Consider the following 14,195-nt stretch of genomic DNA (forward strand, 5'->3'; position numbering starts at 1 on the left):
AACAGGATTGCAATCCTAGCATTGGAAATGCCAACTGCATCGATGAACAAGCCAAAAAAAAGCAAGGAAGGGCATTCTGAGGTTTTCATAGCAGATCGACTAATGACAGTATCAATACTTCATGGTGTAGTTTTGCTATAATTTAAACATTTGAAGCAGGGATCATTGTAATCAACTGGAATCAAGGTATTCACTGGAAAGGCTGGCACCTCTTGGGCTGTCCTAATAATTAGGGTACTGATTCTGAAATATCTGCATAACTTTGAGATGATGAGTTTCATGCTAAATTGTAAAAATGTAATTTCCAATGTCCTAAATACTAACAATTAAAACATGATGCTCCTTGTGTGGCTCATTCTCTTCTTCCTTCTCCCTTCCTGGGTGTCTACCCTCTTGACCTCCCCTTTACTCCTCCACATCTCCAGCACGATTCATCACACCTCTTCGCCTCCCTTTTAGCACTTGCTGGATTTACTACATCTGTAAATCCATCAGATTATATTCATTAGAGTCCTTTCTACTTTTCATCATTCCCACACGTAGTTGGCGGTGGTGACCAAATCAGTCAGTCTTTGTCTGTCATCTGGTACAGATGGTACGCAATTGTTCACGGAACAGTAGCAATCCCTGAACAATGGCAGCGCCTGAGTTTGTTCTGTATGCTTAAAAGACGGATGTATAACATTACAACGCATGCTTTTACATCGCATGCTGTTACAACGCAGGTTTTACATCGCATACCATTACAAAGCATAGCGCTTTGGGGTGCTAGATAGTGAATAGTTTAATTTACTATTCCAACTCCAGTCCCCGTGGACACTAGGGAAGGTGTTGGATAGTAAATTAAATCTATTCCCTATCCTAGAGCGCCCCCCAGCGCAATGCATTGTAATGGTTTTCGTTGTAAAACATGCGTTGTAATAGCACTGCGATGTAACAGTTGCGTTGTAAAGGATGTTTCCCTTAAAGGACTCTAAGTGGCCGAGCTATGACAACGTCTAACATGTATATTGTGCAACATCCATAACAGAAAATATGATGCAATTTTCTTAAAATTCATAAAAGTGTATTTCATCAACATGTGCAAGTGTTTCACCTTAGTACATCAGATTATATCACTGCATTGGCAGACATTTACTAAAAGTGATCCTTTTTAGAAACATTCTTGGCTCGCCCCCCAATGATATTGCCATTGGTGATCTAAGAACCAAGCTAGTAGTCATGCAAGCCCTAAATGAGGCATCGATTCTTATTTTAGATGGAGCAGCATCATAGTCTATTAAATCAAACATAAGCAGTGCTTGTACAGTGCTCATCCTCAAGTCAAGTATTTAAATGTGTGCTCAGATGTGATAATAAAGAAAAAGGAGAGTGTGAAATAAAATATGTGCCTAGGATCACACAATTAGGACAAGCAGAGAAACTGGTATTGATTCCAAGTTATCTGGATTCACATTTTTAAATCTAGCCACCAGACGTGTATCTCTGTCTCTCTTTCCCGTTCAGTGCTTTACATTAAAATATAGAAATGCAGGTACACACTATTTAGAGTAACTGTTTGCTCCTGTGAAGTGCTGGTACTCTCTTATTAAAATGTATGAGAACAGTTCTGAGAAGTGCAGGAACTCCCCATTTAAATTAAAGGAGGGCAGGTGCTCAGTACCGAAGAGCACCTGCCCATTTAAAGCACTGTATCCGTTTAAATCAAAGGTCTCAAAATGTGTCTTTCATTCTTTGCTCAATACCAGAACCTACACAGAGATAGCAAACCGGCTGGGGGCCCCTGACCCAACAACCAAACCAAGAATGCATTTATTCGGAAGGTGCCACCCTCCAAACACCCCCCCCCCCCTGAAACTACACTCCGGCATTAACCGGTAATGCCCCTTCAATTCCTGAAGGCACGCCATGCCCTATATGTACATGTTTCCATCTGTCTCTTCTTCCCTGTCTGCGATGCGGAACAAACGTGCTCAAACGCCGCCCTTTCCCTCCCGAAACCACTGGCAATGCCCTGTGTGCGCCTTGAAGCGCCCCCAGCGTCTCTGCCCCTGTGCCTATGACGATGAGGGGCAGACATGCTCAGTCGCCTCCTGAGATCCTGGCACTGCCCGGTGCGCGCACGTCCCCCCCTGCCTCCGCTTCCACGTCTGTGATGCTGGAGCGGGCATGCTCAGTTCCCTCCCGAGATCACTGACAATGCCCTGATTGCCTGGCAGGGGAGGATCCGCGCGTGACGTCACGAGCCGAGCCAGAAAGCCATCTTTGCTGGCTGGGAAAGAGGAGCTCGAGAAGCAACAGTCGCCCCGGAACCCCATCGGATCCCTCCTGACGGCCAAACAATGTGAGTAGCAGGCAAAAACTGATTCCAAAAACACTGCTTTTCATGGGGGAATGGACGTCCCCGCGGCTTCTCCGCTCCGAGAGTGGCAGCGGCGAGATGGTGCTGAAGCGCTCTCCACCAAGTGTGGTGCTGAAACTCTCGGCGCAGCCGGTCGGTAGTCTGCTCGGTGGAGCCCGTCTCTATTGAAAATCCTGTTTGCTTGCACTCTATCTCTCAGTTATGGCGGACGATTTCCTTGCTTTATGAGACGGTGTAAATGAGGAGTGGAAAACGATACCTGTGGAGCGAGAGAATATGATGCTGTTTTAATCGGTGTTTTCAAAATGTATTATTTTCAAAGTGCTGCATGTGTGGTCAGCGTCGGGCGTGTGACTTCATCAGACGCACATCACGACACGCAGACGCACATTCGGAGTATTAAGAGAATACTAGTTTGAAGGGGTGTTCTAGCAGACAGGAAGTAGGGATCTTTGCCTTTCAAGGACCATAGTGAGACAAAGTGTCAGCCTCACAGGGTGCACATTGAATGAAGCAGCTGGTGAATAAAGGTGCCAGACTTTGAGGGTGCAGAGTAAACCAGTAACCTGCCTCTTAGGACACACAGTGAATCAGTTAGCCTCTCATTCCGGGTGCACGGGGACGAAGGAACCGCATGTCAGGGTGCACAGTAAACCTGTCTTTGATGGTACATAGTAAAATCAGGATGCATGCAAGTCAGGGCTCACAGTGACTGAAAGTGCCTTCGTTTGAGGCGCATAGTAAACGAGAGTGCCAGCCCCGCAGGGTGCAGAGTGCACTAGAGTGACTGCCTTTCAGGGTGCCGAGTTTATCCGCCTTTCAGAGTGCACTGTGAGTGTGCTCGCAGGAGCTTTGTCTTTGTGAATGCACATGAATACGTGCTCTGACTTCCAGGGCGCATAATAGAGGGAATGAGGGCGAAACTCGGGCTTCACGGCGCACGTTGAATGAGGGTCTTTGGCGTTCAGTGTGCAGGTGAGTGAGGGTTTCGGTTTTCCATTGCGCATGGTGAACAGGTGTTCCTGCCTTTCATTGCGGATGGTGAGTGAAGGTTTCTGCCTCTCTGGAAATACAAGGAGGCCATCGCTTGTTTTGTTTATAGACTGGGGGGTGTCTGGCTTTCAGCTTGCCCTGTGGAAAGAGGGGTTGTACCTTTTGGGTAGCAGGCTTTCAGACGGCACGATGAACCATGAGGGCGAGGGGCCCTCAAGTTTAGGGTACAGAGCAAGGGTGGGGGCGTCTTTAAGTGAACTTTAAAAGTGAGTGAGTGTCCCTGCTTTTCACTGTGCAGAGGGAATGAGAGACATTGTGTTCATGGCAGAGAGTGAGGGACCATGCGTTTTCCAATAGAGAGTGAATCGGAAGTTCAGTCATTCACACTCATGGACACAGAGTGAACGGAAGAGGTTGTAGTGCCTGAACTTCATATTTTAAGGGTACCTGGGTATGAGAGGGCAAACCAACTGAGCAACCTACAATTTCACGACTCAGGCGGGGCTGGTTTCCTCGCGTCTCGTGATACAGGGGGGACGAGTTTGCCCACCTTTCAGCTCACAGTGTGAATGCCCTTCAGGGTCCATAAATTGCGAAAAACGGCAACACCGGAGACAACTGGGGTCTTTTGGACCCATCACAGAAACGCGACTAAGCAACATCCATGCAGCAGCAGTTGTTTGCGTTGTAGACTCCAACTCACGCACCAAACGTCACGCTCGCGCAAGGCCCATGATCTCGTATGTCAGTGACTCAGCCCTGCTTGCTCACGCCTATTTATACCCCGACGGACACAAGCGTGCACGTCACGCAAGCCCCAGGTTACTCACACTCACCGTGCCAACACATAGAAACACACAAACATGTATCTCCACATGCTGGGACACACTCCTGCACACCAATACACATCCAGGTTCTGTATTTTTATGCCCAGGCATGTGACTGGAACTGATTTGTTGGCACACCTGATATGCATATTAATACACCCACCTCATATATGGTTGTTTATGTAGCTGCCATTCAAGCGTTATTTTTTAATTATATAATTAAATGTGTTGCGGTGTTACAGTGAAAGAAAGCACCATATTTGGGTGTAGAAAACAAGAGAGATAGCCCAAGTGGCGGACACCCACTTGGAAGGTATGCTGGTGGCCTGCCTAGCACACTTCAACTCGCGTTCCTCATTGGTTTAATCACAAACAATAGAATAATCAATGGATTATGTTGAAGGGAGCATGTCGTAGAAGCCAGACGTCATTGCATAGGTGTCATATCAAAGTTTAGATCACATTCAGATGCCAGTGTAGCCGCTGCCTGCTATTTTCCATCCAAGTTGCCATCTTTTGGAATAACTTTCCTAACCATTTTCGGGCCTATACTGGAAACATCACCAACACATGCAGGCGGAAGGTCCAATTGTCCTGATCTGGTTTTGATTACTCGTGCCTAGCGGTCCAATCGGGTAATTGTTCACAATACAAATGTCTGTAGTCAGTAAGTTAGAAAGTTGGTTCCGCCTGCACCAAGGAGATGGACTGCCCGCCCTTCACCCGCATACGGTGTCCTGATCTATATGAGAAGCTGGAGTTCATCAGTGGCTCCTGATTGGCTGGAAGGTAGCCTGACTCTACAGTATGGGCAACCAGGGGACATAATGGGATGTCTGCCACCCCTAAGGAAACCAGAATGAGTGTTCATTTGGTAGCTCGCTGTACAATACCTTCAGGAAAGATGCACATTTAAATTAAAACTTTGAATTTGAGTGGCTATTTGGGTTGGATCAACTGCCTGTTTTATGAATTACAGTCAAAATCAAAATCATCTTTATTCGGTCATAATTTGACCATAAAAGCACAGAATAAAAACATCTACATCTTTTCTTGAAAAATATAAATAACACTTAAAAATGCATTGTGAAAACAATTTGTCATTAAAGTGCATAGGTTCTTCTCAATTTGATAACAGCAATGATATGACTAAGAACAGCAGTGCAAACATCAAGTGAATGTAAACGTTGTGTTATGAATCGAAGCTGGTCATATAGACCAGCTCACATTTCACTTTGTACTTGAGAAGCTCGGTGCACATGTAAAGAGAAAGGTCTTGGCAAAATGGATTCAGCTAAAAAGTAAGCCATCCTAAAAGCCTGCTTTAAAAAAATGCTTGGATTTCTTCATTTCTAAATTCAAACCCCCCAAAAACGGGAATATAATTGCCAGACACTGGTAGAGAAAATGAGTCAAATGGCAGAGCCCTTCCTGTTCTCAGAGCGCACCCTTGAATGTTGTTTTCAGGTCTGTTACCGTCACAACTCAACAAGGCCAAATTCTGCAAAAGAATACATATTTTACTCTCCCATATTCCTCATGGGCTCACCCTCAATTCCTGCTGCCCTTTATCCAAGAACTCTTAAGCCACCCACGTTGCTTGCAGTGCATTAAAATATTAATTAAAATAAAGAGTGTTTCTGTAAATACTAAGGGGCAGGTTTACAAGCCCCCTGCGCCTCTTTTACGCCGCCGCTGCGTCACTTTTGTGACGCAGCGGTGGCGCAAAAGATGCGCCATTGTGTGGGGTATTTACAACGTGCCGCATCTCAGCCCTGCGCCAGAAGGAGGCGTTCCATCGCAGGGGGGGGGGGGGCGTTCCGGAGCAGGAACGCCTCCCAAAAGTGGCTGATTGAAATCTACAAGATTTCACTCAGTCACTTTTGGGCCCATGCTGCGTCAAAATCCTGCGCCTGCTTGAAGCAGGCGTAAGGATTGACGCAGCATTGTGGAGATAGGGCCCCACAGAGCATTGCTGGAGCTGCGTTGCACTTGCGACGCAACTCCAGTAATGCGCCGCTTTTACGGCACAGATGCGTGACGCATCTGTGCCATTTTTGCCCCATTGTGAGCCGCATTGTTAATGCGGCGCATCCAGGGTGGCGGAGCTGCGGCGCACAATAACTGGCGCATCCCTGCTGATATGCAGGGATGCGCCAGTTATTGTATATCTGCCCAAAAAATCCGTATGTTGACGATGAAGCTTTTGCAATTCTCTTAATACGAAGTATTAAAAAATAACTCCTACACCTCTCATCCTCTATGCCACTTGGCAAAAAGCAAGATCACAGCCCAGCATCAGCCAAGTAACAACTCTTGTAGGCACATGGGTGAGACCTCTCCTGCGCACTCAATCCCTGCTAGTTTACAGAGTAAAAACCCTAACACTCCACTGAAGCATATGCCCAACCGTAGCACACACAAGGAGATGTGGACGAAGTGCTGAAACTTTTCAAACAGCCCCCCCAGTCACAGATCTGGGTTGAATACATCATCATTCTTTAGCTAACTTCGCCACCCCAGTTCAGACCCAGCCATATGCAAATCAGTCTTAACCCTGTACCTCATGGGAACAGTCCAGCCCGAACTGCCAGGCCAGGACCTCCCTGGACCGGAAACAAGCATCCAGGAACCGGTTTCGGGATAACACTCCTCATACCTCACCCTGCGCTTTTGACCTGTTCTGCTCAATGATTAGATAGCAGTTACAGGAAAAGGGTCAAACCCAGAACCACTGGGATCTGGGTACTAATTGATATGCAAAAAGAAGGATCCCAGTGTAATAGAATCACAAGGGGGTGAAAGCATAAAACAGATTGTAGTGAAACTTCAGAAAGACAAGAAAGAAATTAATTTCATCCAATGTTATTTAATCACATTGCAGAACGTGGTAATTCACATGTATGACTTTACAAAAAATATCTCATAAATGATCACATAAACGGTGCCCCAGAGATAGGGAAGGCGAAAGTGCAAGGAAGTTAGTGATGGGTAAGGTTTTTTGGGATAGTGACAATAAATCACAGGCAATTCTGGTATATGGAAGGCTTATATACCACATATGTATACTCTAAATATTAAAAACACAATGCCATTTATCACACATAAAGTCACAGTTAATTGATCACTGTTGAACGGATGATGGCATCATCCGTTCAACAGTGAACAATTAACTGTGAATAACCACGTTCTGCAATGTGATTAAATAACATTGGAAGAAATTAATTTCTTTCTTGTCTTTCTGAAGTTTCACTATAATCTGTTTTATGCTTTCACCCCCTTGTGCTTCTATTACACTAGGATCCTTCCTTTTGCATATCGAGTGATTAGATAGGTCAGACAGGGGTCAGTTGTGAATGTGTCAGTCTTGACCCAGGAAGCTAATGAACAGCCAATGAAGAGCACAGACAACTTGGTGCACACAATAATCCCTCAGGCTTGCAGGACCAATAGACACAGACATGTCACCGAATATATGCAGTGAAAAGGATTTATGTTTAGTCGACATTGAACCTTACTTGAGGCACAGGCATCAGTAGTTAACCTAGCTAACCTAAATGTACTTGGCATTTCAGATTACTACACAAGAATACAAGAAATGTTGTCCCTGTGGGGCATATTACCAAGCAATAGCGATAATTATCGCTATTGCTTGGTTAGAGACAAAAATTTACCGCCGAGCTGCGGCGATTTTTATTGCAGATAAACCTTGGTATTACCAAGGTTTATCGCAAATGCGATAAAAATCGGCCGCAATGCATGAATATCACTGAAAAGTCAGCGATATTCATGCATTACTGAGCTAATGCTCTTAGCCATGTTATCCACCTCCCATTGGATAACATGGCTAAGAACTGCTCAGGGCAGGTGTTAGCTTTTGGAGATATTCGCGCTTAGCGCGAATATCTCCAAAAGTTGGTAATAGGAGATAGCGATGTTAGCGACTGTTTCCAGTCGCTAACATCTTGGCACGACCACTTTGCATGTCATTAGTGATAAATATCACTGACATGCAAAGTGGGGCCCAAGATGGTCGCTATCTCCTACTAGCTGTCGCTAACTGGTGTTAGCGACAGCTAGGTAATAGGGAGATAATTTTATCTCCGCTTTCTTGGCTTTTAAAGCCAAAAAAGCGGAGATAAACCCCCATGATAATATGCCCCTGTGTTTTTTTTTAGACACTCCATTATCTACACCTCAAAACTCCTACAATGCCCCTAAATAAATTACAGCGAAAAACCTAAAAGCCTTTTCCTGTTACATACTTGCCAGCACTTGGACAAAAATAGGGGCAGACTTTTCAGGTTTCAAAACTAAGTAACATAAGGATGACACCGCCGCACATGATGTCACATGACCTTAGGTCTTATGATGACATTACAGGAAATCACATCACAGTACGATTGACCCAGATTAAAGGATTTGTATCCAGACTGCACTGTGCCTTTAGTAGCTGCTGGCTTCTCTGAGGCCTGTACTTCAAGGTTCCGTGTGGCGCTCAGTGAGTTGATAGTGATTGCCTTCTTGCTCAGGGGTCTGACTGGCTTTCAACCCTAATAGGTTCAATTCTCAGCTTTCACATAAGCAGTGGGATGATTTTAATAACTGCGCATGCTGTTTTTTCCAAAGACTGGCAAGAAGGGCAAGGTATACACAGACTCTCAATCTTCCTCTGTGGGTTTTGTTTTCATCCTGTGAGCCCTCACCATAACGACAATGAAGCTGTGGCAGCTGCAACCACAGGCCTTGAATACACCATTCTTGGCACACAATGTCGCGTCTCCAGGTGCAGGAGCAGGTTGTTCAGCACCTCCACTAAAGCTCATTTCACGTGACAGCGAGGGCGATGGACCCACAGGGCACTGTTGCTGCCTATTTATTATCAATATTCCAGTAGACACGCCTGATGCAGGTGAGACATTCAGAACTGCTCCTGTAGTGTTGTACCACAGTTCAAGATTTCTGGTATCACCTGAAGTGTCAATCATGATCCTAGTTGTAGTTAGAGCAGATTCAAGAAGTACCCGTCTCTACACATTGTGGCCATGGGCACAGAGATCCAAGTGAGAACCCAATGCTTTGTCGCAGGGGTCTCCAACCTTTTCTGTATTGAGAGCTACTTATGTTCAATAAAACACATTAACAGCTACTAATATTATTAGTGCAGTATAATTTCAATGTATTTATATGTATATTAATTCAACCAAGCAAAATCTTTCTAATTTAATAAGCTGGGCTGCACACAGGTGAGCTACACAGAGTTAGGTCAAGAGCTACAGTAGCTCACGAGCTACTGGTTGGAGAACAAGCCCCGCAGGCAGAGCGGCGAGTGTTCAAGATCCTACTGGCTTTTCCAGGGCAGGGTTTAAAGACTAAGGGATTGTTTGTCTTGAGTGGGTTTGTGCTTGGTCACTTTAGTGAATGAGAGTTTTTCTGTTTTTGAGTTTAACTGTACACAGAACCTGTCCATGGAGTGTGTGTGTGTCTCAGATGTGTACCTACATTTTCAGTACCTGTTAATTGGAGTGTGTGTGTGTGTTCATGGATTCAGTGACTGGAGTGTGCGCAGATGAGCATCTGCTTAGGGTCCCCCCCCAAAGAATTCAGTGCATGTTATTGAAGTGTGGTTATGTACACTGATTCAGTAAATGACAAAAGCATGGAGGTGTGTATGTCTAGGGTGTGTCCGTAAGGTTTGGGTACATGTTAACTGGCGTTTGTGTGTCTGTACACTCACTCCGTAAAGGGAGGGGGCGCGGGAGCTGTGTCAGCCAAGGGTGTGTCACTAAGAATACAAATAAAAAAATGTTTAAAAAAAGCAGCAGTGCTTCACACTTGCACACCCCCAGTACCCACTGGAGCTGGTCCAATAAAGTTGTCAGGGCTGCTGCAGTTCCCAATCCCGCCATGCTCCTGAGGATTCCTTTGCACTAGTAAAAGCCACCTTATGTATGACAGCAACACAGCAGTGGCATAACACAGGCACCTGCATCCCCCGCAGTGCGGGGGGGGGGCCCCATTGGCACAATAGGCAGCCCTGAGAGCTCCAGATTCAATCCCGAACGGGCTCCCCCCATGTACCTTGCAAGGGGCCCCCTCAACTTTCGTTACGCCAGTGCAACACAGAGCTCAAGCACCCCTTCCTCCTAGCAAGTAAGGTCTGAAGATACAAAAAGGACAGACATTTAACACCTTGCGCGCTAGCGGTTTTCCCGCTGTGCGCTGGGTTTTTGAAAAACCCGCGTTACATGACGAGCTGAGCTCGTCATGAGCATAGAAGAGGTTAAAGAGGACCTTCTTCAAACCATCTGATTCACCAGACTGAGATAACTGGGGATATACATTTTGCTACAGCATACACCTTTACCCGTCAGAAGACGCTGTAAATAAATAGTTGATTGTTCCATATTTCTGAGATGTACAGAGATGTGCCTATCCAGGGTGGGTCCTTAAGAATGAATTAGGTGGTAATTGGAGTGTGTGATTGCCGTATTTGAGAGATATGTGTACGTGGGAGGGGAGCTGTGTGCACTATAGTGAGAAGGGTGTGAACTATTGTGATTTTGTAGGCTCAGTTTCTGTGTCAAACACCTGTTTGAGTGAGCGAACCCGATGTAGTTGATAGTATGCGTGAATGTCAGAATGCATTGCATATAGGTTCCTACTTTGTTGAACGTAGTGTTTGTGGGAAGATGAAGTGCGTAAAATAGATTTTGGAGGGTGGAGTGGTTGAGTAGCTGAAATAGGTTCTTGAGTGGAGCTGGGATGAACGTTAGAACAACGGGATGCTCAGAGCTCAGTTGAAGATAATGGAGTGCTGCAGAAGCTAATATTGGCTGGTACAGATCTTTTGTTCCAACTTTCTATTTATATGTCTTTCTGTTTGCCTCTGTTTGTTTTATAACTTTTTACACTTAGCCCCTGATTACGAGTCTGGCGGTCCGAGGACCGTCAGACTTATATGGGTGCGGTGTTGGTGGCCCATCCACTGCCGCACTGATGGTCCGACCGCCTCATTACAAGTTGGGCAGTCAGACCTCCCTGCGATCACTGCTGCCTCTAGGGAACCGCCATTTCCTGGAGGTGGCATGGCGGTAAGAGGCCGCAATATGCTTGGCCGGACTGCGGCAGTTCCACCAAGCATATTACAAGTTTCCTCCTAGCAGGAAATTACATGGAGGTTTCTACTTCATGTCAACCCTAGTAGAAAGGACACAGAGGGGGGCCCTCTTGCCTCCTCTGCTTGTGGATCCACACAGGGGGAATAACATGTGCCCGCCAGTTCCTGCATGGCATGGACGCAAAAGTCCATGCCGTGCAGGAATCTTGTGAGTCGTTCCCAATGCGGTGCCCTTTCCAAAGGCACTGCAGCCTTTAAAAGAGGCACTTACCTGTGACCATCGCCAGACTACTTCAAAGTCATAATCTGGCCGGTGTGTGTTGGTGAGTCTGTGCGGTGCGGCTGTGGTGTGCCACCTACCCCCTTAACCGCCAAAACTCGTAATCGATCCCTTAGAGGACGGAATGTTCAAATAGCATTCCAAAGCACTGTCTCTGTGAATGGGTAACCCCAAGATAGACAGTCTAAGCCTGGTGGAACACAAGCTTGGGTGAGATGCATCAAAATAGTCTGACTTGTGGACAGGGCGTATGTTTGTGAAATACCGCACTTGTGGTCAGGAGGCCCTTGACCACATAATGAAGCAAACTCAGCAATACTGCCTTTCCCACTCCAGCACTCGGCATCTAATTTATTCCTCCACATCCTGTGTTTCTGTATATCTAATGTTCTCCACCAAATACCGCTTAGTTGTTACACTTGATGTCTTTCAAATGTACATTTTGTAAAACCCCCTGACATCCTACGTTCTCAAATATTGTTAGGAACTCTTATTTTCTATTTTTTACTATTCTACTTTTTTTTTTTTTTTTTTAGAAAACTAGTCCCCCCCCCCCCCCCCCGCCTCACCCCCCCCTCTTCTTCCCCTACTGCGTTATCCACGTACCATCTTCTCCCCCGGCTTTTTTTCTCTGTTCTTTTTTTATAAACAGCCAAGTACTGCCTCTGGCTCCTGCTCACTGGTATCTGTTGTTGTGCTGTGTAAACAGCTGTGCTGTCCCTCGGGGGCAGGTCCCTGCTACATAAATATGGCAAACAAAATAATTACAAATTATCAGCAAGCGAGAATATGTTTCATCTCAGAAATATGGAACAATCAACTATTTATTTACAGCTTCTTCTGACGGGTAAAGGTGTATGCTATAGCAAAATGTATATCCCCAGTTATCTCATTCTGGTGAATCAGATGGTTTGAGGAAGGTCCTCCTTAAATGTCTGTCCTTTTTGTATCTTCAGACCTTACTTGCTAGGAGGAAGGGGGGCTTGAGCTCTGTGTTGCACTGGCGTAACGAAAGTTGAGGGGGCCCCTTGCAAGGTACATTGGGGGGGCCGTTCTGGAAGAGGTGTGGTGCTGCGGCTAGGGCGACTGACTCTGGAATTTTGGGATCACGGTACGACCCCCGGCACCGGCAGGAGATTAGCCCAGCACCATGTGACTCTGGGCAATAGCTTGCTTAATCTTCCAGACGGCCCCCAGCACCTAGAGACCCTTACGGGTGATTATGCGCTTTACAAATGCGGATTATTATTATTGAATCCAGAGCTCTCAGGACTAACTATTGGGCTGATGGGGCCCCCCCCGCACCGCGGGGGATGCGGGTGCCTGTGTTATGCCACTGCTGTGTTGCTGTCATACATAAGGTGGCTTTTACTAGTGTAAAGGAATCCTCAGGAGCATGGCAGGATTGGGAACTGCAGCAGCCCTGACAACTTTATTGGACCAGCTCCAGTGGGTACTGGGGGTGTGCAAGTGTGAAGCACTGCTGCTTTTTTTAAACATTTTTTTTTTTTACTGGGGGCCGATATTGCAGCACTGCTGTAAAACAGCCCCCCGTAACAAAACCGCCCCCCACAGCTGCAAAACCGGCTTCCACCTTTCCAGCCTCCCAGGGAAATGACCAATGCCTGCTATGTATGGCCAGTGCTCATCTGAAAAGGGGCAGCAGTGACTAACTGAAAAAGTCTTGCCTGCTGCTTGTCTGGATGCTGGAAATGTAGACGTACTTTCTGGCCGCCATGTCTAATGTGTCCTGTGGTGTTACCCTACACAAGACTGGAGCAGTTGACCAATATCTGGCTGATGCTTCCACTGAAGGAAGAGATGATTGATTCCTAGAAGCAGAGAGGTGGGCATTTCCCTTATTGTCCTCTTCCTTACCCACTGGAGCTAAGAATTATTAGCCACTCTGAACTGAGAAAAGTGAGAAATGTATGGGAAGGGGGGGGGGTCTTGCAAGTAATATAAATTATCCATCTGCTACGTTCACATCGCCCTCCTCCTAAATTGGGTTGGATCGGCCAATATCTGGATGTCCTCTGTCTGTCATTCTGTGAGATTGTGACAGAAGGCCAGTGTCCCATCACTTAATTTGTAGAGCCCCCACAGCCAGAACACTTTTATTTTGTACCCACATTGTTGGCCAAATTGTGTGACTCAATGGTGGGAGTCTGCGTTTTTCCTTAAAATGTTGGAACTTTCTGCCTTTTCGTTTGAGGTAATGGGAGATTAGGAGAGGCTCGCCAACCTTCTCCTAGGCTGAGAGTGTAGAAGCACAGCCATCCCAGCAACCAGAGATTTCTCGCCAACCCTGTGTGCGCATCCGTTAGTCAGAGGCGTAAAATGATGGGATCCCCGCAGAATGTAAAGAGGGGCCCCTGAGGCTCCCATTTCTCACTGATACTCATTGACCTTGGACTGAATGAGTGACACTTGAAGGGTTGGGTGCCCCTGAAAGGTTTGGCCCCTCCCTGTGCCACAGATGTTGTATGGCCCTGTGTATAGCATCTGTTGTTTGCCGCAAGATGCTTGGCAGGGGATTGTTGAGACAGTTTGCTGTGGGTTGGTTCCTCGCCTCTACTCTCTGCTCCAGCTGACTGTGCCGCTTGTTCATTC

General features: G+C 46.3%; 1 protein-coding gene across 1 annotated transcript in view; it reads left to right on the forward strand.

The window, feature by feature from the left end:
- Window positions 1–2,246: 2,246 nt before the first annotated feature.
- LOC147683352 (vesicle-associated membrane protein 2-like) overlaps window positions 2,247–14,195 on the forward strand; it is a 302,743-nt gene continuing 290,794 nt past the window's right edge. The window contains exon 1 of the mRNA XM_086943781.1: window positions 2,247–2,344. Within this exon, the coding sequence (XP_086799907.1) occupies window positions 2,343–2,344 (2 nt within the window). The 5' untranslated portion in view covers window positions 2,247–2,342. The remainder of the gene's footprint in view (window positions 2,345–14,195) is intronic.

This window comes from Lissotriton vulgaris, chromosome 11, assembly GCF_964263255.1.
Source record: "Lissotriton vulgaris chromosome 11, aLisVul1.2, whole genome shotgun sequence".
Classification (NCBI taxonomy): Eukaryota; Metazoa; Chordata; class Amphibia; order Caudata; family Salamandridae; genus Lissotriton; species Lissotriton vulgaris.